The following is a 23,395-nucleotide window of genomic DNA, read 5'->3' as shown; positions in this document are numbered from 1 at the left end:
GACTGGGCAAACTGGACATCTGTGCTGTAGAGAAAGACTGGAAACCTAGCTCCATTCTTGACCCCATTTCTCACAGTCTGCTGATCAGCGCCCTATGAATGGTCTAGGACAATTTCTGGCCGCCTTCCGTTTACAGTCATAGTAAATTCCAGAAGCTCCCGATTTGGTGAGATTTAGAAACAGATCACAATACAGATCCAGTTCTGTTAAACTTTCCTCCTCTAACTCAAGACACTAGGTCTTTGGGCTGAATTTAAACACGTTATTCCTCGCCTCGAGGTGTGAAAAGTTCCGGAATTGGAAATACTGCTCCACACACCTTCCCTAACAACAAGAAATTGACAGTAAATTCTTTAAAAGAAGACCGTTGCTCTGGCCCGTACGGGGATCGAACCCGCGACCTTGGCGTTATTAGCACCACGCTCTAACCAACTGAGCTAACCGGCCAGCTGACAATAAGTGTACTCAATATGAATCTATGTAAAATACAAATTACTAATCAGTCCTATCTGTGAGAAAATCTCAAAACGGGTAAGCTTATTTGGGAAAACAGGGAAACAGACTACGAAAACGGAATCACTTATCATTTAGGGAAGTAAAAGCGAAGTCAAAATAGTGGCAAGCACAGATAATGCAAGTGCTTGACTGGCAGGTCGCCCTGCCAACATAGAGCGCAAGACTGACAGCATGCACTTAGGGTTGAGGTGCACAACCGGAAATAGAAAAGGCCGTCTGATAGCAACCGGTAGATTCCCGAAGAGATGTGGAAAATTATATATGAGCTAGAAGCCTACGACTCTTTCCTCGAAGTGTAAAAACAACCTATGCCTCGGGAGGCACCGCTGGGATTCGAACCCAGGATCTCCTGTTTACTAGACAGGCGCTTTAACCAACTAAGCCACGGCGCCCCACGCATACACTTCCCCGCCTCGTTTCCCTGGCCAGGTCAGTTCTAGGTTAGGTGAATGAATGCCGGGATACCTTTCTAATTTTCGAGCGTACTGGAAAGCAAGGTAGAAGGTGCGAAATCCGCGCCTGTAAACGGGATAGGTTGAAAGGATGACACAGAAACTGAATGCTGGCACACAGAAAGTTATAAAATATAAAGACAGCCGCAGAATCGCAGGCCGACGAGGATGGGATTCGAACCCACGCGTGCAGAGCACAATGGATTAGCAGTCCATCGCCTTAACCACTCGGCCACCTCGTCCACAGGAAAGCAGTTTAGGATCTCCTCTCTGGGGTCTGGATTCTTCCTTCTCGGAGAAAGCGTGAACCTAACTACGTCGTGTAGGGATGGTGTCCCGAGGGATCCGGCCCGGCACCGCGAGGACGACTCGCAGGGCTCTGGCTTCCGAGCGATATTCTAGCCTGCGCGAGCACCGGCCTCGGCGTTGGATTTCCGGGGCATGCGTCACTCCTCAGGAGCCCCGCTATCCGCTTAGATTTGCAGTCCCCCGATCTGCAGCAAAAGCTATCGCGATATCTAGGAGCTCCCCCTCGACGGGGCGGCTCGAGACTTGGAGCCAGGGACCCTCCCCTTCCGGCCCCTATGAAGTGTTTCTTCTCTAATCTGCGGGATGGGACCTCAACAGCGTTGCAAATAAGGATAATAAATAAAAGCTACCCGAGCTCTAGAAAAGCGAACGCTGACCCCGACGTGATTTGAACACGCAACCTTCTGATCTGGAGTCAGACGCGCTACCGTTGCGCCACGAGGTCGGCCGGCCACGGGGGTGGACAGGTCTCCCCATGACGACTGGACGGTGAGGCGGCCGGGTCTGGCGATCGAGGTGCTGAGGGCCTTCTGGAACTTCTAAAATCTCCCGGTGTGGTGTTTGCCCTCTCCCTTCGGCCTCGTAGGACCAGCAGGGCCCGCCACCCGCAGGGTAGCGGCTTTGTGGGCTCCGGGTTCCTCGGTGCCCCGACCTCGTCGCCGCCCTCCTGCAGACCATAAGGCGGCCCTGAGCTGGTTCCCTGGGGTACCCAGAGCTCACAGCCCAGCGGGGACGGACTGGCACAGAAACGTGTGGGAGGACTGGGAATACCAGGCCGAAGGTGATGGAAGCACGTGTGGGGGACAGAGCTTAGCTTTTCCAGCCGTGCGTCCCCTCCCGGGCTGCAGTTAACAGCCGCCTGCGGAGCCTTCCAGATAGCTACTCACAGACCCCAAATTTGGAGTTTCTGGTTTAAAGATCCAGAGTAGAATCTTGGCATAGGTAATTTTGTCACTTTTGACGATTCTGAGCAATCCCTCACCTACAATGAAATGCACAGATCTTAAGTGTTTATTTTGATGAGTTTTGAAGAATTCAGCCCACAACCCTTTCAAGATAGAAGACATCTTCATCCTACAAGGTTCTTTCTTATCCTTTCAGAGTCGATCCCCGCCCCTCCCCACACCTCCACCCCCGCCCTTCACCCTTCACTGAGGCAACCATTGTTCTGATTTCCTTTGACATAAATACCTGTACCTGTTAAAGCTCCCCAGGTGAGACCAGGCTGGAAACTTATAAAGAGGAATACCAGAAGCTGGAAGAACCCACCCCCACCCCCACCCAAACACACACACATTTGCTCATTTGCTTCTTGAAGGGTGAAAGAAGTTCAAGGGTCCAATACCGCCAAAGAAAGTTATCAGGGACTACAGACAAGTCAAAGCCCGCGGAGAAGCCTGACCTTAATTGACTGCGCAACATCCTTTAAGAGCCTTCCCCCTTGGTTGTCATGACACTGCTGTCTGCTGGCTTTCCCTTATCTTACCGTCCGCCTCCCTCCAGTCTCTTGTTCCTAGGAGTTCTGTCCTCTCTTTATGCTACACACCTTCCCTGGAGTAAACCCTTCCCTGGAGTCAGCCATCACTTGTGTGCTGAGGGCTCCTGAATCCTGCTCCCACCTCTGGATTCAGTCTAGTGTCTGCTGGACACCTTCACTTGACCCTGTCATCCTTCGGAAACCTCCCACCTCAGGTGGGACTCAAACCCACAGTCTCCCAGCTGAAACAGTACACCTCCTGTCAGGACTTAGGAAGCTGAGGTTCTTTATGTCTCCGCATAGAAGGAATTCAGGGAGAGGCAAAGAGATAGGTAAGAAGTAGATCTATTGAGAGAGACATGGCATGAGTTTGAGTAGGCTCTAGGGCCTGGCGTGCTGCAAAGAGTCGGACATGGCTGAGTGACTGAACTGAACACACTCCATAAAAAGTGTGGGCCATCTCTGAAAGAGCACTGGGAAATGTAATGCTAAGTCGCTTTAGTCGTGTCCGACTCTGTGCAACCCCATAGACAGAAGCCCACCAGGCTCCCCGGTCACTAGGACTCTCCAGGCAAGAACACTGGAGTATAAGGTGGTTAGTTTTTATGGGCTGAGTAATTTCAGAGGGTAACAGTTGGGAGGATTATTCCAACTACTTAGGGAAGGGGTGAGGATTTCCAGAAATTGGGCCACTGCCCCCCTTTTTGGCCTTTTATGGTCTGCCTCAGAAGCGTCATGGTGCCTGTGAGTGTGTCCTTCAACATGTTAATATATAGGATGGGCGTGTAATAAGATTTAAGGTCTACTGGAAGTTGAATCTTCTGCCATCTTGGGCTTGAACGGTTCTAACCATTTTTCTCTCTTATCCAGTTCTCAGTAGCTGCGTCATTCTTTCAAACGTTGTGCCCTGTCCCCTTCCCTCTTGTCTCATTTCCTTCCCAGTCTTCTGCACTCCTAGTTAGAGGCCAAGCTGAGGCTTGGATTCATCTTGACTCTCCCCCCTTCCTCGTTTCCCATTTCTAGTCACCAAGTTCACTCAGTTTCATTTCCTTCATAATTCTCCTGTTAGCCCTCATTCCCTATTCCCACTGCCATCTCACTGGATGACTGTAGTAGACTCCTCCCTAATGTCTGTCTCCAGAATAGTCAAACAGAATCATCTTTTAAAATGCTAACATGATTCCATCATGCTGTGGCTTAAAATCAATGCTCCATTGAGACTGCACAACTCAGATGGGATTCGAACCCAGCCAAAACTGACTGAGACTTGAACCCTTGGGTTAGGACTCGAACCCACTGTCTTTTAGTTAAAATTGCTCACCTGGTATGAAAAACTGATGGGAAATGGGACAATGGTTGCTTCAGTCTGCCTATTCCTGAACCCAATGCTCAGATTGAACACCAGAAAAAGAGAGACAAGCAAACGTGGTGTGCTGCCTGTTAAAAGCCCAAGGCACTAGTCATATACATTTTCAAGACAAAGAATCCTACATCAAAATGCCATACTGATAATTTACATAAGGTTTACCAAGGTATATAGTCCAAGTAAGCATGTACAAAGTGAGCAACAAGTCACCATGACTCCTGACCCTCTACAGAGTTGGGAAAGAATGCTATTCTTTTAAGAAGTAACAACAAAAAGAAGTTGCACTGCTAGCATTAGAAGAAAGGGGAAAAAATTTATCTGTATAGTTGAGCAGTCACTCCCATCTGGTTAATATGTAACACAGGTGTACACTACACGTTAGGGAGGGAGGGATGAGGCCAAACAAACACACAGAGAGAATTTTATGTTCAGTTTTTCTTGTCCTGCCTTTAAATATAAATTTTGCTTTATCACCATAGTGAGGGATTTCAAGGCTAAGGTAGCTACATAACAAACTACTTCTTTAGTTTGCTACCCCAAGCACAAACCCCTCTGTTAATTCTTCACAAACAATATTTGTCAAAAAACAACATATAAACAGCCTCCTTTGGTCTCTTCGGTGGTCCTTTTTCTGTGAGATTTCCCTGTGTATGAATTAAATTGGATTCTTTTTCTCCTATCAATCTATCTTATGTCAATTTAATTATTAGATCAGCTAAAAGAACTCAAGACAGGGGGGTGAAAATGTCCTCCGCTTGGACAGAACTATTTGGTGATGTCTGGGATTTGCTTCAAAATAATCCAGTGGGACTGGGAGGCAGAGTATAGCTGAAACAAGGTTGGCCATGTGTTGGTAACTGCTGAAACAGAATGGTAGGCTTCAAAAGGGGTCATTACCTTTTGAATGAAAAATACTTTACTTTTACATACAATATGTTTGAATGTTTCTGACTTAAAAAATGCTTTTCTAAATTATTTTAACGCCAGCTCAAATGTCGGAACACGTGAGTTCCTGCCCTGGCTCGAGTGGCCAAAGGATCCTTGGTCACTGGCAATACCACCTGTGGCCACAAGGTGGCTCCAAAACTATCTTTGGTGAGTGTGGAGCAGGCTTCTCTGAACCAAAGACAGGGAAAGTGACAGGACTGCTGTTTACCAATTCACAAAGTGAATTTTATCTCCCGGTTCTTACTATCTATAGGTTCCCAGGCAGGAAGGCTGTTATGCGCAGAAAGCCCCAAACTTCAAACTGCTGGATCCCAAAATCTAACAGTCATCCTTGACCCCTTCCTTCTCTCACCTACACACATTCCCATGTTTAGACTTTATCTTCTAAGATTCTAGATTTCTTCCACTTCATTCCACCTCTTTCACACCAATACTATTGACTCTATTATCTTGGCTAGAGACCTTATTCAAATTTTACCAATTTTCCCACTAATGTCCTTTATAATAAATTTTATTTTTCTGATCCAGGATCCATTAGGATCATACATTAAATTTCAAATTTGTCACACCATTTTAAAAAGCATTTATTTAAGTGTAGTTGTTTGACAATGTTGTGTTAATTTCTACTGTAAAGCAACATGATTCAGATATAAAGAATATGTATCTTTTCCATTATGACTTATCATATGACATTGAATATAGTTTCCCATGCTATACAGCAGGACCTTGTTGTTTATCCATTGTTATATCTCTTTGTCTTTCATGAACTTGAGGAAACATCTTTTGACTATCTCTTTGACATCTGAAATTTTTCACACACTGGTTTAGAAAAAGGAAATCCATTTAGTACATTGGGGACCTGCAAGAGAGAAAAGCATTTTCTCTCAGTTATGACCACATTTCCTAAAATGAAGTTTTAAGAACAAATGATCTATTTTCAAAGAAAATTTCCTTGATCACATTGTTCTAATATTTCCCTTAAAATTTTTATTTATTACAACTTTTACCGTGCAGATTTATTATTTGTTGACGTGTTTGTTGTCAATCTCTCTGACCCCAGGAAGGTAGAGACTTCTGCTTTGTTCCTCAAGGATATGAGCCCTTCACAGTGCCTGGGACTTATTTGTTGAATGAATGAATGAATGAGGAAATTTAAAAAATGTCTCTTGGGCTTGTAGTTTAGACCTAAGAGGCACTGAGATGGAGAGTAGTAATAAAAGAAGTGTTCACATATTGAGATATAGGGAAGTCATTCTGGCTTAAACATTACACAACTTGAATTTATCCTAACTAAAATAGCCTGTTTGTGGTCTATCAAACATACGCTGTACATCTGCTTTAATTATTTAAAGGAAAGGGCACGCTGACCAGAAGTAAAAAATGCCCATGTTAAAAATAAAGATTAAACGCCCCTCTTCCTGAGACACCTTCGATGTGATTATGAGAGATATTTTCCAAGTGCCAAGGCCATGCTGACCTGCTGTGTATTAATCATCTGGTCCTTAAAAAAGAAAAAAAAAAAAAGAAGAAATGTAACCCTGACTTGTATAAAGTTCTTTGTTCTTACAAGATGCAAAACTGCACTGAAAAAGATGCTTCGCTGGGGCAGTTTCTCAGAGTAATCGGGGAAAGGAGCTTCCAGGCTACTCCTTAGTTTGGCTCAAATAAAACTCTTTTCTATTCTTATTATGGATTATCCATTATTATTCTTGGGAGATGATCTGGTAAGAGGGTGGGGGGGGAGCCTGGAAGTTGTGACTTGACTGTTAGCCGTGAACTCCGGCGAGAACTTTCCGTTCTACAGGAATCACCTTTAAGGTCCGAAGGTCCGTGAGGTCCCAATCGTGAGAAATGCTTGGACTATAGCTGGGCAAAGAGACTATGCTGGTCACACCTCCAAGAGATAAGGAAATCGTAGACTCTGAATTTCCGCCTTCGACTCTTGCCTCCCAGGGACGCGGGGTTTCATTCTCTTCCTCCGCTCCCTTTTCTGGTCCCGTATGTCCACTTCCTTCCCGCAACACGCCTCTCATCCACACCCTAGTTCAGGAGAGGGGCTCTTTTCTGTACTCTGCAAATCCCTCACCAATCTGAGCGAGCTGGGTGGGTGGTTGGGTGGGGAATCAGAATCAAGGAAAGTTCAGGTATACGGTCCGCCAACAACCAGGGGCTCCAGGACAATAAAGGGGCATCCACCTCTCCAAGTTCGGCCTAGGTCAAGGAGAAGCTACACGGATGCGGGGGATGGAAGAAAAGAGAGTGTCCAGGGCTCGGGCATGTTGACGCCCTAAGGCTGGAGTGGTGGTGACAGTGGTATCTGGAGGATCATCTTGGGCAAAGTAGCAGGGGCTGGGGGCCAGGCCGCTCCCGGCATGGGGATACCGGGAGGAGCGAGTGTCCGAATTTCCGTTCGCCAGTGCTGTGTGGGCAGACTCGGCAATGGGGGGCCGCGCCACAACACACTCTCAGGCTGTGCAGACAACTCATCTGCACGCGGGAAGGCCGGCAGCTCGATTCTCCGCATCCGGTCGGGATCTGCACAGGTATTGTGGACCCGGAACAAAGTTTCCCAGAGGCCCGGAGGCGGCGCGATAATTTGCCGCTCTCGCGAGACTTTCAGAGGTCCCGTCGGAGCCATGCTTTTTGCGGTTACCAAGGCAACTGAGCGGTGCCAGCGTAAGCGGGAAAGCGGCGTACGTCGAATTTTTGTCTGCTAGCTTGGGAGACTTGAGGAGTGACCCTCCTTGAGCTTCCAGCCCCAGAGACAAACGGCCTCTGCTCCAGGCGGTACCTCTTCCCCTGGGAACCATGGGCCGGATCTCAGGGCTCGTGCCCTCTCGCTTTCTGACGCTCCTGGCGCATCTGGTGGTCGTCATCACCTTATTCTGGTCCAGGGTAAGACCCAGGGCCCTCTTCTCGTTCCTCCTTCCAATTTGGGGTGGTCCCAGCCCCACTCCACCCTTTCTCTCCCGGGGCCTTACACGGTGGGGTCTTCCCATATCCAGCCGCCAGACCCTCTTTCAACTTCTCTTTCTTTCTGCCCTGCTCCCTAGGACAGCAACATCCAGGCCTGCCTGCCTCTCAGATTCACCCCTGAAGAGTATGAGAAGCAGGACATTCAGTGAGCATGTGGGACAGGGTGGGCAGAATTAGGCAGTAGAGGGAGTGAAGGGGTCTTAGAAAAAGTTCAGAAGGCCTAAGCCACTTCCTTCTTTTCTGCAGGCTGGTGGCAGCGCTCTCTGTCACCCTAGCTCTCTTTGCAGTGGAGCTGGCTGGTTTCTTCTTAGGAGTTTCCATGTTCAACAGCACCCAGAGCCTCATCTGTATCCTTTCTACGTGTACCCCTTTCCTCCTCGCCCTTGTCCACCATAACGCCCTTCAGCCACTTAACTAGGCCTTTCTGGCACAATGGCGTTTGCTCTAGCAGGCAAACAGAATCCCTCCTGTGGAGAGATGTTAGGCAATGTGGAAGATTTAATACAATCTCTGATCACTTTTTGAGCTCCTGCTACTCACCAGGCACTGGAGATCTCAAGATGAGAGTACAACAGTTTTCTATCTTGAGGAAGAGGCAGATACACAGACATCTGCAATTCAGTGTGATAAGCACGGGTGCCATCAAATGTTAAGATACAAAGCACTATGGGAATGCCGAAGAGACAAAGGAAGTGAGGAAGATGGATCAGGGAAGGCTCTCAACACCAGGGTACTGGAGAGTGATCCCAGCAGTGTATTGTGTCACTGTGAGCATGTCTGTGTGCTTGGAGTAGATCAGGAGTCTACTACTTCACCTGAAGGATCCAAACTAGATATGGGATGGAGGTAGCTTGGTTTCCCAACAGGGCAGGCTCAGCTCTGGCCTCTACACATGGCCATCCTAAAACCCAAAAATCTGGGCTGCTGGCTCTGGCCTTTGCAGTGTGGTAAAGGGAGCAAGAGATGCCTTGCTCACCAGGAGCTGATTGTGAATGCAGATGCCAGGCCCATCACCGGCCTTTTCTGGCTCATCACTACCTGTTGACCCAAAGGCTTTCCTTGACTCTGGTGTATTCCCAAGCCATCGGGGCTCACTGTAGTGCATCTGTGGCCCTATCCTTCTTCATATTTGAGCGTTGGGAGTGCACCACGTATTGGTACATTTTTGTCTTTTGCAGGTATGGTAGCACCTAATGTTTGAGGATGGGGAAGGGAGATTTACTTTAAATCTGAAGATTCCCCTACCCAGCCCTTTGTTCCATGTGTAACATACCAGATCCACTCAACATTCCTGAGTCTTTTTGAAGTCCTCCACTCCTACACTTCAGGGGGTCGGGGGGTGGGATCGCTGGCTTGGGGATCTGGGTATTTTTATTAGAAGAAACTCTGAACCCATCACCTGCCTTCCTCAGTGCCCTCCCGGCTGTCACCGAAATAACATTATTCATCAGCGTCTTTGGCCTGAAAAAGAAACCTTTCTGATATCTTCGTGACTGGAAGTAGGGATGAAGGCTGAAGGAGCGAAGGACTACTCACCCTTCCTGGAAGAGGGAGGCTTCAGCCCTCCTTCTAACACTGCATTTGGTGAACGATGTCAGTGTTAGGGTAATTATCTCTCAAGTCTGGGATTATCTGTGTTTTGTTTACAGTCCTTTGTAATAAAATATATTTTAGGGTAAGATCAAACTTACAGGAATTCCTGCAGGAATTCCCTGGCTGTCCAGTGGTTAGGACCCAACGCCTCCACTGCAGCGGGTTCAGTCCCTGGTGGAGCAACCAAGATCCTGAATGCTAGGCAGCGTGGCCAAAAAAAAGAAAAAGAAAGAAATCAAGACAAAAATTTCAGGAGAAAATTGGGGTGGCCAAACTACTATAGAAACGGAAGGCTGTTTTCCAGCCTTGCACTGTAAGACCCTAAATGTCGCTTCTATTCTAGTTATTACGGTAGATTTCTGACGGAAGGGAGTGGGCGGAGATATGTAAATAAGGTTATACTTTAGTACCTCGAGCTCTTAAAGTGAGTGAAGCATTCTGGGAGGGATTAGCGTTTGCTTTTTGACAGCCAAATGGAAAAATTTATTTTAAAACATCTGCAAATAAATTGAACAACAGAAGTGGAAGAACCTGGATAGCTTTAGATGGCTCGAACTAACATGTCGTTTACTCACCCTCCCTGTTAGCGGAGTCTTATTACCGGAGTACGGAATATTGCAGTCCTCTCGGCATCGTCAGGTAGGATAATCCTTACCTGTTCCTCCTTTCGGAGGGCAGAATAGAACATGATGATTGGAGCTCGCATGATTCGTGATTAACGGCTCTGCGTAATCAGGACTTGCAACACCCTGATTGCTCCTATCTGATTCTTCCTGGCGATCCGTGATGTTAATGTACTTTACAATTAGATTGAGTTTTTACTACTGTTTTCTTAGTTGTACTTGAAGTAGTGTCGGACACGACTGAGCGATTTCGCTTTCATTTTTCACCATGCGTTGGAGAAGACAATAGCAACCCACACCAGTGCTCTTGTCTGGAGAATCCTAGGGACCGGGGTGCATGTTGGGTTGCCGTGTATGGGGCCGCACAGAGTCGGGCACGACTGAAGCGATTTAGCAGCAGGAGCAGCAGCAGTGTTGGTTCTAATAGTGTCTGTAAGGTTTGGGGTGTGTTTTTTTTTTTTTTTCCTCTGAGGGTGTTTGGTTTGGGTATGTTTGTGTAGAGTACGGTTTGTAAGTTTGTTTTTTCAACTCTTGTGATAGTTTCGTGGTTGATGGTTTGTAAGTTTGTTTGTTTTTTAAACTCTTGGAATACTTAGTTTTGTGGTTGATTTGTTAAAGTCACTTAATCCTGTCTGAATGGAATTCTTCAGGCCTGAGTCTTGGAGTGGATAACCGTTTCCTTTTTTTCAGGGGTTCTTTCCCAACGCCAGGGACCCAAACCACGACTCCTTTCCTTGCATGAATCCGATTCGTTTCTTTGCATGAATCCCAATTTGCTAGCTAGTATTTTTTTTTTTTTCCGCTTAATTTCATGAAGCTTACCCGAGGGAACGTTCTGTGTACCTCCGATTTTCCAAAAAGTGGTTCTTTTAATGTCTGTCACATTTGGTGTCATGAATGAATGCCTGTCAAAACTTCTCTCTTGCCATGCCAGGAAGGGTCACGTGCTAAAGGGTAGACGTCCCTGGTATTTGGGGAGCCCAGCCCAGAAACCTGGCAAAGGTTACCTGTTTACTCAGTGTCTGATTAAAACACCCACCCTAGTTTCTGTCTGGTAGCCCCTGGCTAGAACATGTTCCAAAGAAAGTTATTGAAACACACTATTTGGCACTAGAGAAGAGTCTAAAGTTCTGCCTTGTCACAGGTTAAGTGTTCTCACAGGGGCACATTTTTTTTAGGAAAGATTCAGTGTAGAGGTTTTAATCTATACTTTTTAGTCCTAAATGGTGGAGCCCAGGCCATTCTAAATAAGCGAAAGTCATCAAAGGAGATCTTTTCTGGTGGAGCCTCCTCGAGTGATGCTTTCTGTCTCTGCACACAGCCCTTCTTCGTGAGTATTCACTCAGAGAATACTTATTCAGCACTTACTATACACTATATAGTGGGTACCCAGGGAATAGATGTGAATATGACCTATACTCGGCCTGGGCCATCACAGGTACTATAGCTCAGGAAGACAACAATCTCTGGTACTCCCAGAGTACTTTAATAACATTATGATAAATGTTTCAAACTCGACTTGCAGATGGAATGGAGTAGGGATAACCTGCCCCGGGTGTCAGAAATGTTGCTCCTACAGGAGCAGTTTGAGTGAGGCCTTGGAGTGTGGCTGAAGCAGAGAGTTAGAGGAGCAGATTATCCAGGAGGCAAGAAAGGTGGATATTGCCCGTCATGGTTACAGGCTTGACCAGGAGAGTTACATCCCATGACAGCCTGACTTTCACCACACCCAGTGGTGTGCTTACTGATTTGTGAAAGCTGTTTGTTTTTCCAGAAAAATTATGGGCTGATTGTTAAAAACAGCTATATCAAAAATTGAATATGTAACCTTGCAATTAAATAAATAATATTTCTAAAACAGAGGGGGATTTCCCTCTCGGTCCAGTGGTTAAGACCTAAAAAAAAAGACAACAAACAAACCAGAAAAACAGTAAGAAATACTCCTCACTTCCTGGTTATCTTATAAATTTGCTATTATATGGTTTTGAGGTTGTTTGCATTTATGGTATCTGTATGGTGAGAATACTATGAAATGATGTACTGCTTTGTATCTCTTTCCAATTAATTTAGTGACATTAAGTTAGTAATTTGAAACTTGCCTAAGTGGGAGTATTTATACTCCCAAAATTGGCAAATGCTACATATCAGGCTTTGCTAGGTTTTAAAAAGTGATGGAGAAAATGTTAAACAATGCAGGTTAAGTCTTTAAGTGTCATGTCTGTAACTGTTATACTATAAATATTACACACACAAATCAATGAAGTATTCCCCCAGGATTTGAAAACTTACCAGCAAAGAATCACTCAAGTCATTGAGGAACCTGTGAAGTCTCAACATATCTTCAGTGTTTCATTTTTATCTTAATCAAAAATGTAAATAAAAAGATCAACCAATGTTTATGTTAGAACTATCCTTGTATTAATACTTATGATATAATTCCATTTATGAAATTATGGATACAAGAATAGAATTTACAATACAGAATATTGTATATTTTATTATTTGCAGATTCTGTTATGCATCCTTTATATCAGCAAAATTTATAATAAACTTATGTACACATTTGAATGCATACTTTTCTTGGAGAGTGGGTTGTTAAACATTTACCAGTACTTTCTTGCTCTTCCAATGCTAAGAAATCGTTCATCACCAGTGAGTTCCTTGTTCCTAAATCCAGAGGTTCTTTTCCAGACTTTGGCTCGACCTCTTTTCTATATGTTGACCATTACCCTCATTTGAAAGTTGTTCTCCCTTCCTTTCCGAAAATTAGTTCCCCTGGCTTACCTCCAACTATTCTGGCTGCTGCTTGTTAGACTCATCCAATGAATATTGATTGAAAACCCACAGCTGGCCAGCCACTGAGTTGTCTCCTCCCTTTCCCCCGTAAATGTTGGTGGTCACTCCTCCTTGGGGACTTCATCCACCTCTTATCTTCAGACATCACCTAGATGGTGCTGGTTTCCATGGGTTGGCTCTGTTCTGTGAGCCCTAGCCGGGGGCAGAGACCGGAAGTGAGCTATGGAGCGGTGTAAAGTATACCCGCTCTCCTCCAAGGTTATGTGATGGCCAGTAAGTCACTTAACCGCTTTGTGCCTCGATTTCTTCATCCACTTCAACTGTATATCTCTTAGTCAACACCAGACGCTTTGCCAATTAGCATCAAAAATAGGTTTTCATTTTATTGTGAAATTAGTGTCTTGTTAATCAGCATAAGCCAATCATGAAGAAACAAATACTGCTGGATTCTACTTATATGAGGTTCCAAGAGTTGGCTCAAATTCATAGGAATGGACGGAGAAGGCAATGGCACCCCACACCAGTACTGTTGCCTGGAGACTCCCGTGGATGGAGGAGCCTGGTAGGCTGCAGTCCATGCGGTCGCTAAGAGTCAGACATGACTGAGTGACTTCACTTTGACTTTTCACTTTCATGCATTGGAGAAGGAAATGGCAACCCACTCCAGTGTTCTTGCCTGGAGAATCCCAGGGATGGGGGAGCCTGGTGGGCTGCTGTCTATGGGGTGGCACAGAGTCGGAGACGACTAAAGTGACTTAGCAGCAGCAGCACATAGGGATGGAATGTAATAGAATGGTGCTTGCCAAGGTTGTGGCAGGTGAGGGGGGAGGGAGGTGAGGAAAATGAGTTGTTAATGAGTAGTGTTTCAGTTTCACAAGGTGATAAGTGTTCTGGAGATTAGTTGTATGATGATATGAATATACTTAACACTGCCGAATTGAACAGTTAAAGATGGTTAAAATGGAGTCTTCCCTAGCAGTCCTGTGGTTAAGACTTGCCTTTCCAATGCAGGGGTATGAGTTTGACTCCTGGTCAGGGAGCTAAGATCCCACCTGTCTTGTGGCCAAAAAATCAAAACATAAAACAGAAGCAATACTGTAACAAATTCAATGGCTTTAAAAATGGTCCAAATTAAAAAAAAAAAAGTTTAAAAAAGTTTAAGATGGTAAGTTTTATGTTATGTATTTTTTATGATTTAAAAGTTAAAAAAAAAAAAGATCAGTGGGGAAAGGGATTAGTCAATAAAGTTTATTAGGGATTTCCCTTGTGGTTCAGTGGTTGAGAATCCACCTTCCAAGGCAGGGGGATGCTGGTTCCAAAACTAAGCCCATGCTGGCAACTAGAGGAAAGCTCACATACCACACCAAAACCCAGTGTGGAAAAAGTAAAAGGCAAGGAAAAAAGAGTTTATAAGAACTGAGTAGCCTTTTGGGGAAAATATGGATCAATACCTTATACCAATATGAATGATAGATCAAAGGTTACAGTTTGAAAAATAAAACCAAAAAGCACTTAAAGAAACCTTGACATTTCTAACCTTTTTATTTTAAATAACTTTAGATCACAGAAAACCTTCAAAAATAATACAGATTTCCCATATACCCTTCACCCAACTTCTCCAAATATTGACACCTTGCATAGCTATGGTTATAATTAGGGAACAAGGAAGTTAGTTTTGATACAATACTAGTAACTAATCCGCAAGTCTTATTTGAATTTTTCCAGTTTTCCTATTGATGCTTTTTTTTTTTTTTTTCCTGATTCTGGGTGTAATCCAGGATTTCACATTGCATTTAGTTGTCACGTCTCCTTAGGCTTTTCCAATCTGAGACAGTCCTTTGGTTTTTTGTTTGTTTGTTTTTTTCCCTCTCATGATCTTGACACATCTGTAGAGTACTATTGAGTTACTTTGCAGACTGCCCCTCAGTTTGGATTTTTCCAATGTGTTCTCATGGTTAGATTGAGGTTATGCATTTTTGGTAAGAATACCACAGAAGTAAATAGTTTGGAGTGAGGAAGACTTCAACAAAATTCAAGAGTCATAAAATATTGATATATTTAAATATATACTTAAAATGTTAAAAGTATGTATGGTAAAAAAATTAAAAAAGGTAAATGGCAGTCTAAAGGAAGATATTTATAACTCATATTAGAAAGGGCTAAATTTGATACATAAAAATGTCCTACAAATCTTTAAGAAAAATAACAACTCAATAAAAATGTACAAAAAATTAGGTAGACATTTCACAGAAAAGGAAAGACAAAGAACTCTCAAGTATGTGAAGAGATACCTGACATTTTTTACCACACGAGAAATGCAGATCATGCTTAACTTACGTCATCAATGACCAAGAAAATTTCACAGAGCTGAAGAGGGTATTGGCTTTACGTAAACAGGCCTCATCTGTTTGTTGGTGAGAGTAACAATTGGTAACACAACCCCACACCCTAGTGCCTCTCACCTTCTGAGATGGCCCACACTCTGTGTAATGAGTGTGTAGCTCCCTGAATAAACCTTTCATTAAAAAAAAAAAAAAACACATCTACCTGAGATCAATTTGCCAATATTCCATCAAAATCACCGTCACAAAGACTTAGGATTTACCCTTTGTAGGTCTACAAAGACCAAGACCTACCCTTTGACCTAGGATTTTCACATCTGGAAACTAGCCCTTCACATTTGCACACAGGTAGAATGGGAATGTGTATATTATTCCTTGCAGCTTTGCTTGTATGGCAAAAGATTGGAAACAAATGTCTGTCAACGGGGGATTGGTATCATTAACATAACCATGAAATACTGTGCAGCCAGGAGCAAAGTAAACTTTATACATGGTTCTGGAGCCATCTCCAAGATACTTAAGTGACAAAAGCAAGTTGCAGAATAGTTCGTGTAGTGGTCTTCCATTTGTGTTAAAAAAGGAAAAAGAGAAAAAAAAGAACGGAAAGCTATATGCACAGAGCATCTCTGGAAGGAGGTGAACTGGGAGGACTGGTGGCTGAGCGGTGGAAGCTGGGGGACTGGGAAAAAGGGTGGGAGAGAGACTTTCTCCATCTGTTCTTTTGAACTTTTGCAATTTTGAGCCATACTCATTAAAAAAAAAAAAAAAACTAGTATTTTAAAAGATTGAAAGATTGTGAGCCTGCAGCTTCTTCTGTTCCCTGTCTGGAAATGAAGCTAAGGCAGAGTCCAGCAGGGCTGGATATGGAGAAACCAATCACCGATGACATCATACAAGCACCTGGATCCTGCTGTTTCCAGTCACTCTCCAGTCATGTGAGCCCTCAGAGTCTCCTTTCTGGTTTAAGTCTGTCTTAGCTGTGTTGGCAAGTGTCTTGATCACTTGCTCATTATATCCATCAAAAATCCCGGTGGGTGCTTCTTTTTTTTCCTTTTAGTTTTATTGAGGTGTAACCAACAAACATTTTTCTTTCTTTCTTTCTTTCTTTTTTTTTGCACGACTTGTGGGATTTTAGTTCCCAGACCAGGGATTGAATCTGCTCCCTCAGCAGTGAATGAGGGTCCTAACCATTGGACCACCAGGGAACTTCCCCATGCTGTGTTCTCATGAACCGTTTTCTTATATACTAGTGTAGCTCCAGGTGCCAGCATGGTGCCTGGCATAGTAGAGTGAAAGAGCCCTCATTTAATAAACAAGGAAGAAGAGGCCCGAGGAGAAAGCACCTTGCTTGAGGACATCACTCAGACAGAGAGATAGAACCAGAACCAGAGACTCCTGGCTATCAGGTCAGATCAGCTGACTCAATTCAGCAAGTGTTTGGTAGAGGAGCTTGCTAACCCCAGTGAATTTCTAATGAATAGAAGGTTGCAGAATGAGAGTTTGGGATCAGGAGGCTTCCCAGGCCTGCCGTGCTGGGTTCTCCTTTGAAACATTCCTCACTGAGACCATGCTTCACTGTCATTCATTATCTGCTTGCCTGTCTGGTTTCTGCGCATAGCAGGGAGAACTACACAGATTAAAAAGATATCACTTTATTATGCTTTATACAAAAAAATTTTAAGAGATATTCTACATATTAAAAAAAATTGACTAACCAACTTCGAAAAGGACCCTATCAAGGCATTTCTCTGACCCTGCTGCTGCTGCTGCTAAGTTGCTTCTGTTGTGTCCGACTCTGTGCAACCCCATGGACTGCAGCCCACCAGTCTCCCCTGTCCCTGGGATTCTCCAGGCAAGAATACTGGAGTAGGTTGCCATTTCCTTCTCCAGTGCATGAAACTGAAAGTGAAGTCGCTCAGTCATGTCCAACTCTCAGCAACCCCATAGACTGCAGCTCACCAAGCTCCTCCATCCGTGGGATTGTCCAGGCAAGAGTACTGGAGTGGGGTGCCATTGCCTTCTCTTCTCTGACCATAGGTGTCTCCAGATGTAAAATCAAGACAATATCTACTTTGGGATTTTCCTGGTGATCCAGTGGTTAAGACTCTGCACTTCCAATGCAGGGGATATGGGTCCAATCCCTGGATGGGGAACTAAGAACCCATGTGGCGTGGGGCACAGGTTAAAAAAAAAAGGAAAAAAAAAACTGCCTACTTCACAGGATTGCCCTGTGGGCTGATTGGTCATGGGAGGTATTTACAACAATGTTCCTAAAAGCACTGTTGTGACAGTGACAGAATTGGTAACCACCTAAAAGCCAGTTCTTGAACTTCCCTGGTGGTCTAGGGTGAAGACTCCACACTCCCAGTGCAGAGGACCCCGGCTGGATCCCTGGTCAGGGAGCTAAGATCACGTTCTCCCACTGGTAGCCAAAAGGAAAGAGAATCCACAGCTGCTCCTTGAGGGAACTAGTTAAAGAAACTGTAGTGAGACTTATAAACATGGAAGATTGGCCACGAGCATTTGTCTTCTGCGCCTTCCTGGATAACTTAACTGGATAACATGCGTCTGACAGGCATATGTCTACAAGGACTAAAGAAACAGTGGATTAAAAGATTTCAACAAGGCTTAGGAGGCTGGACACGGCCTAAGGGTGTTGACAGACCCAGACCAAATAGGACATGATGCCAGAAGATCCTGGAGGTCCCAGGACTCCGGGTCAGGGCCTGGCTGAACAAAGAGGGGGCTGAGAGCCTGTGATCAGCGTATTGAGACATTCGGGTCTCCTTTATCCTCTCACATCCGAGTCACGAACACTGCCCCTCCACCTGCTCATTTTGGGGGAGGCTTTGGACTTGGGGACCCCGGGCACCGAAGGGGTGAGGCTTGAGACTAGAAACAGGAACCGCCCTCAAACCCACCCCACCAACCCCCACCCCCACCCCCACCGCCCGGCCACACAGACACACAGGGCAGAGACAGAGAATGGGGAATGTTTTCCTCTCAAAAAACTGAATGGCCCCAGAGAAAGTCTGTCACTTGTCAACATTTGGGAGTCTGTGTGAAAAGGCGTCCACTGTCCTACAACAAAGCCCAGTCAATGAGTGCCCTTCCCCTGCACGTGCACACACACACACACACACACACACAGATCTTCCCCTCTGCTTCTTGGTGGCTCCCTATTAAATATCAGCAAGAGAGCCAAGGACCAGCAGACAGTTAAAGAAAGCTTCCAAAATAAAAGAGAGATTCCTCCCATATATTTCCCCCATGTATTAAAAAAAGAAAGCCTACCAAGAAGTCTGGGAAAAAAAAACAGAGATACCAGGGAGCACAAGAAAAAAAAAATGTCTATAATTGGAAAATTAGAGGGAAACTCAGTGCATTTAGTCTGATAGCATTTGTATTTTTCAAGAGAAAATAAGTATCTATGTCTATGCCTATGTTTGTCTCTGCACTGACCATTCTGGAGGATTTACAAGACTGGAGACAGCAGCTGTGTGGAGTAGGGGCCTTGTGTGGCTCAGGACAAAGGTTTGCTGTACATTCTTTTGTACCTTTTAAATTTGAATGTTACCAGTTTCTTAGTTTACAATATAATGCTGAATTTTTAAAAGATAGATACAGAGAGATGTGAGAGGATCTTGCATTTTGGAAATTTTTAAAAAAGATAATCAACATCTATATTTAAGGATATAGAATAGTAGAAAAAAATATATAAAACAAGAAAACTTAGTTCCCCAAAAGGAGGAATACATGAACACTTCCAGAAAGTAAAACAAAAAGACAAAGTAGGGGATATTCAAGAGGACCTCAGCTTTATATGTCTAGTGTTCTAGTTTTTTTTTTTTTTTTTGAGGAGAATGGAGTCACATTATCTGTGTAATTAAGACACTGAGCGGGGGTGGTGGTAATCTACGTGAAGTTCCTCACAGGCAGTAGGTGCTTGGCCGTTTCCCTCCCCTCCAGGAACCCAGGGATTTGCAGGCGGCCCTGTCTTCCAGATTGGAGGGCAAAATCAGAGGCCACAAGGTTTGAGAAGCTGATAGAGTTGTGGGGCTAAGCCCTGGTCCCCACTCCAGGCAGTGCTCCCTCAGGCCTGCTGCTCCTACTCTGGATTAGAAGGCCTTTTCTGCACACGCTGTGTTGAGGGACACAGTGTCTCTAAAATGAATTACTAGTTTGGTCAGGTTTGACTCATGTGGATGGAGCAAGTTCATGAGTCAGTGGGACAATGACCCAGCCTCCTTCAACCCCAACTTCAAAGTCAGTTGTTAGAAGAGGAAAAAGCCATAAAAGAAAACCTTTGTTAAACCTTTATTAAAGATCTCTTCCCCGTCGCCTACATCAGAACCATTGGAAGTGCTTGTTAGAAGTGACCCTGGGCCTTCTCCCACATCTTTTGAATGAGCCCTGGGAGTGGGGCCTGGAGGTTGATCTGGTGAATGTAGAAGCTAAGATCTCAGTTAATACGAATATATTGATTTTTCTTTTGGTTCAGTGTATCTCTATTTTCAGTCTCCACTCTACCTGCTTGCAGAAAACATTCTCTTAGTCATTTCCAGATGAATCCCGCCTCTTCTCCTGCTTCCACCACTGATCTAAATTTGGGGAGTACCTTAGCACTACAACATAGATGGGGTGAGTGGGGAGGGCTGCTCAATGAGAGTTCTCTCCTCCTGATAAATTGTCCTGGGTCCCCGCCTCCGTGGATCATACGCGCTCTCATTTCTATCTTGCTGCTGCTGTCCCCAGAATCCAACAGTAAGAGCCATGTGCCAGCTTTCCAAGCCACACCCCATGGCCTTGGCTCCCCCAGTGTATTTGAGTTCTGTCCCTTCCATATCCCCTGGATTTGGCCATCCAGGAATGAGAATGACCTCTAAACCTGTGTCTAACATCTTGTCTAGTCCTCCACTAGTTGCTCCCCTGCTAGCGTAGGGTGCTGAGGCTGGGTGGGGGTGGGGAGTTCTGCCTGTTTATACCTCCTTTCAACCTCACCTGAGACCCAGAGGCTGTGGCTTCAGAACTTAAAAGCCTGAAATTTGGTGTCTTTGTTCTCTGACTAGAAAGTAGAGTAGTCGCAGAGCCAAAAACCACGAGCTATCCTCCCACAGCATCATCTGAGACCATCAGGGGAGTTGCTCTTTTCTTCCTTTTCACAGAGGCTGAGCCACCCAGACATTCCATGTCAGTGCCTGAGTACCAGGGAAGTGGCTGTACCAGGGACAGGGAGGGGGCTGAGAGCACCTTATTTTAGATCTGCTGAGTCCCCACATCCGGCATACACTCCTGGGGTTCACTCACTTCCCCTAGACAGCTGGGAAATGACACCTCTGGTGACACAGCCAGTCCCAAGCTTCTGCTGGGAGGGGGTGGGGTGCAGCTCCGAGGAGGTTGTCATAACCCGAGGCCCTGGGAAGCCTGGGTGCGGGAGGGGAGAAGCAAGCTCCTGTTTGTCTCAGAGACCATGGCCATCAGCCCCCTTTGCCCCCTTTCAGGAATGCAGTGACCACCACTTTGGGCTGAAGAGGAAGGAAAAAAACACTAAAATAGTTGCTCAAATTTACTGCTATGCTTACTGCTCACCGCTTCTGCTTCTGTAAACTGGCCTGCTTATGGCTGCTCACCATCTCTGCTTCTGTGAACCGGCCTATTGTGTCACCCAAACTGCTTAGGTGGGAAAGTCACTAGGACCAGGAAGCCCGCACTCTGGAGGCAACGCCTCTGAGCTCGCACAGGTGCTGAATAAACCCTGCTGCTCTCCATCTCCAAGTGTTGCTTGTCTTTTTCCATCGCCGTGGTTTCTATAACATTTTCTGGTGCATTGGCCAGGAAACAACAACCGAGCTGGTCCCTTGTGCCACCCTCGTTAGGGAACCAGAGGAATCACTGGCCCAGTGACAGACAGGCAGGTGCCAACCAGCTGTCAGAGACTGACCCTCACACTGCAGATGGTGACTGCAACCATGAAATTAAAAGACACTTGTTCCTTGGAAGGAAAACTATGACCAACCTAGACAGCATATTAAAAAGCAGAGACATTACTTTGCCAACAAATGTCCATCTAGTCAAAGCTATGGTTTTTCCAGTAGTCACGTATGGATGTGAGAGATGGACCATACAGAAAGCTGAGCGCCAAAGAATTGATGCTTTTGAACTGTGGTGTTGGAGAAGACTCTTGAGAGTCCTTTGGACAGCAAGAAGATCAAACCAGTCAATCCTAAAGGAAATCAGTCCTGAATATTCATTGGAAGGAATGATGCTGAAACTATAGCTCCAATACTTTGGCCACCTGATTTGAAGAACTGATTCACTGGAAAAGACCCTAATGCTGGGAAAGAAGAGAAGGGGACAACAGAAGATAAGATGGCTGGACGGCATCACCAACTTGATGGACGTGAGTTTGAGCAAGCTCCAGGAGTTGGTGATGGATGGCGAAGCCTGGTGTGCTGCAGTCCATGGGGTCACAAAGAGTCAGGCACGACTGAGTGATGAAGCTAAACTTACCCTCACATGGGCTGCGTTGGCCATAGCCCATGCCACTTCCCGCACAGACTTAGATAGAAGAAGAGCAGAAGTGGGTTCCAGAACAGGATGTCAGATGGGTGAGTGCCCCGGGGACATCTGCCCAAGTCAGGACCCACCATATGGCAGAAGAGGAGCCTGATCACTTCCCAGTGACCAGAGGGTTACTCAGAATAGGATTTGTTCCCTTGGGTGGTCTGTTAATCCTGATGTGCAGTGGATGTGTGCTTGTGTTGAATGATAGCCCATGCTCCACCATCTTTGACTACAGAGCCTGAGTGAATTCCAACCTGTGATTCCACAGTGACCTCATACAGCTTAGGACAGTGCCAGCCTCTGGGGGATCTAAACCCTCCTAAACCCTCCCTGTGAGGCTGGTCCAAGTCAGGGGCTTATACTGACCTGCCAATGCTAAGAGGAGCCTAAATCTCCACAAGGGGAGTGGCCAGGCAGACAAAAGTGTTTCCCTCTGTTCATTGTGGGGCACCACCACAGGGTGGGAACTCTCACTTAATGGGCAGTTCAACCTCAAAACCTACTGTTTTAAAATACATGATTTAAAATGTTAACAAAGGATTCTCTGGAGAATATGGTGTGAAACCAACCCCTAGAAAGCTGCGCACTCTTTGTACCCTAGAGTGGCCCTCCTTTGGTGTTGGATGGCTCCCACAGGGGACTTTAGATGTGCCCACTGTCTGAGCAATATAGAGTTGTGACCTAAGACCCTGGCCACCCAGACCAATTTCCATATATTGACCAATGGTTAGAAATCGCCCAGCTAAGGCCTCCCTGGGTTCGGTTCTGCATGACAAGTCAGGGGCGATGTAAGGTTCTTGTGGCTCAATCAGAAAAAAAGGCTTCACGCCAGAAAAAGGAACTGCCTATCCTCCAGGGCGAGGCTGAAGACATGCCTCCAATGCCCCCACCTGATGGCCCTACAGCTCCCCTGCCTGGAGCAGCTGATCTGCAATTAGCAGACAGTCCACCTTCCTCCGTTTCACCTCCTCCTCCTGATGCTCCTGAAGCCCCAACGACCAGCCACCCCAGGGGCAGTGAGCAGGCATCTCCAGTTGGCTCAAGGGCCAGCTGCCCCAACACTTCAAATGCCTCTAAGAGAGACCCAGAGACTGCAGCGTATTGCCCTCGATGGGACTGCACAAGAGAGGAGAACTGTCTTCTACCACCAACTGTTTTCCACGACTGATCTTCTCAACTGGAAGCATCATACCCTCCTCATACTCTGAAAAACCTCAGGTGCTGATCCATTTCTTAGAGTCCATTTTCCAGACTCATCGCTCCACCTGGGTGGACTGTCGGCAGCTTCTCCTCACCATGTTCGACACTGAGGCGCACCAACGAGTCCAGAGGCTCAGGAACGGCTCCAGGTCAATGCCCCAGGGAGTCAATTAGAGGTGGAGAACTGGGTATGGGAGGCCTTCCCAGAAGAAGAGGCCCATTGAGACCCCAGC

The 23,395-nt window shown here is 45.6% G+C and overlaps 1 protein-coding gene, 1 long non-coding RNA gene and 5 other non-coding genes across 7 annotated transcripts; 2 read left to right on the top strand and 5 right to left on the bottom strand.

Moving 5' to 3' along the window:
* Positions 1–373: 373 nt before the first annotated feature.
* On the bottom strand, positions 374–447 carry TRNAI-AAU (transfer RNA isoleucine (anticodon AAU)). Its single transcript has one exon. It is a non-coding gene; the product is annotated as a tRNA-Ile (tRNA).
* A 387-nt stretch (positions 448–834) lies between these two features.
* TRNAT-AGU (transfer RNA threonine (anticodon AGU)) lies at positions 835–908 on the bottom strand. The gene has a single exon. It is a non-coding gene; the product is annotated as a tRNA-Thr (tRNA).
* A 220-nt stretch (positions 909–1,128) lies between these two features.
* On the bottom strand, positions 1,129–1,210 carry TRNAS-GCU (transfer RNA serine (anticodon GCU)). Its single transcript has one exon. It is a non-coding gene; the product is annotated as a tRNA-Ser (tRNA).
* Positions 1,211–1,650: 440 nt separating this feature from the next.
* TRNAW-CCA (transfer RNA tryptophan (anticodon CCA)) lies at positions 1,651–1,722 on the bottom strand. The gene has a single exon. It is a non-coding gene; the product is annotated as a tRNA-Trp (tRNA).
* A 3,905-nt stretch (positions 1,723–5,627) lies between these two features.
* On the bottom strand, positions 5,628–7,653 carry LOC138414967 (uncharacterized). Its single transcript, XR_011247028.1, has 2 exons — positions 6,880–7,653; positions 5,628–5,927 (listed from the first exon to the last, which is right to left on the bottom strand). It is a non-coding gene; the product is annotated as an uncharacterized lncRNA (long non-coding RNA).
* Positions 7,641–10,414, top strand: TMEM107 (transmembrane protein 107). The gene is made up of 5 exons (XM_069542884.1): positions 7,641–7,963; positions 8,122–8,189; positions 8,291–8,391; positions 9,126–9,222; positions 9,457–10,414. The coding sequence occupies exons 1-5, from the start codon at positions 7,877–7,879 to the stop codon at positions 9,524–9,526; spliced, it is 423 nt and encodes a 140-aa protein (XP_069398985.1). The 5' UTR covers positions 7,641–7,876; the 3' UTR covers positions 9,527–10,414.
* On the top strand, positions 10,270–10,405 carry LOC138415528 (U8 small nucleolar RNA). The gene has a single exon (XR_011247286.1). It is a non-coding gene; the product is annotated as a U8 small nucleolar RNA (small nucleolar RNA).
* Positions 10,415–23,395: the final 12,981 nt, after the last annotated feature.

This window comes from Ovis canadensis, chromosome 11 (assembly GCF_042477335.2).
Source record: "Ovis canadensis isolate MfBH-ARS-UI-01 breed Bighorn chromosome 11, ARS-UI_OviCan_v2, whole genome shotgun sequence".
Taxonomy (NCBI): domain Eukaryota; kingdom Metazoa; phylum Chordata; class Mammalia; order Artiodactyla; family Bovidae; genus Ovis; species Ovis canadensis.
This window is presented reverse-complemented; position numbering and strand designations above follow the sequence as displayed.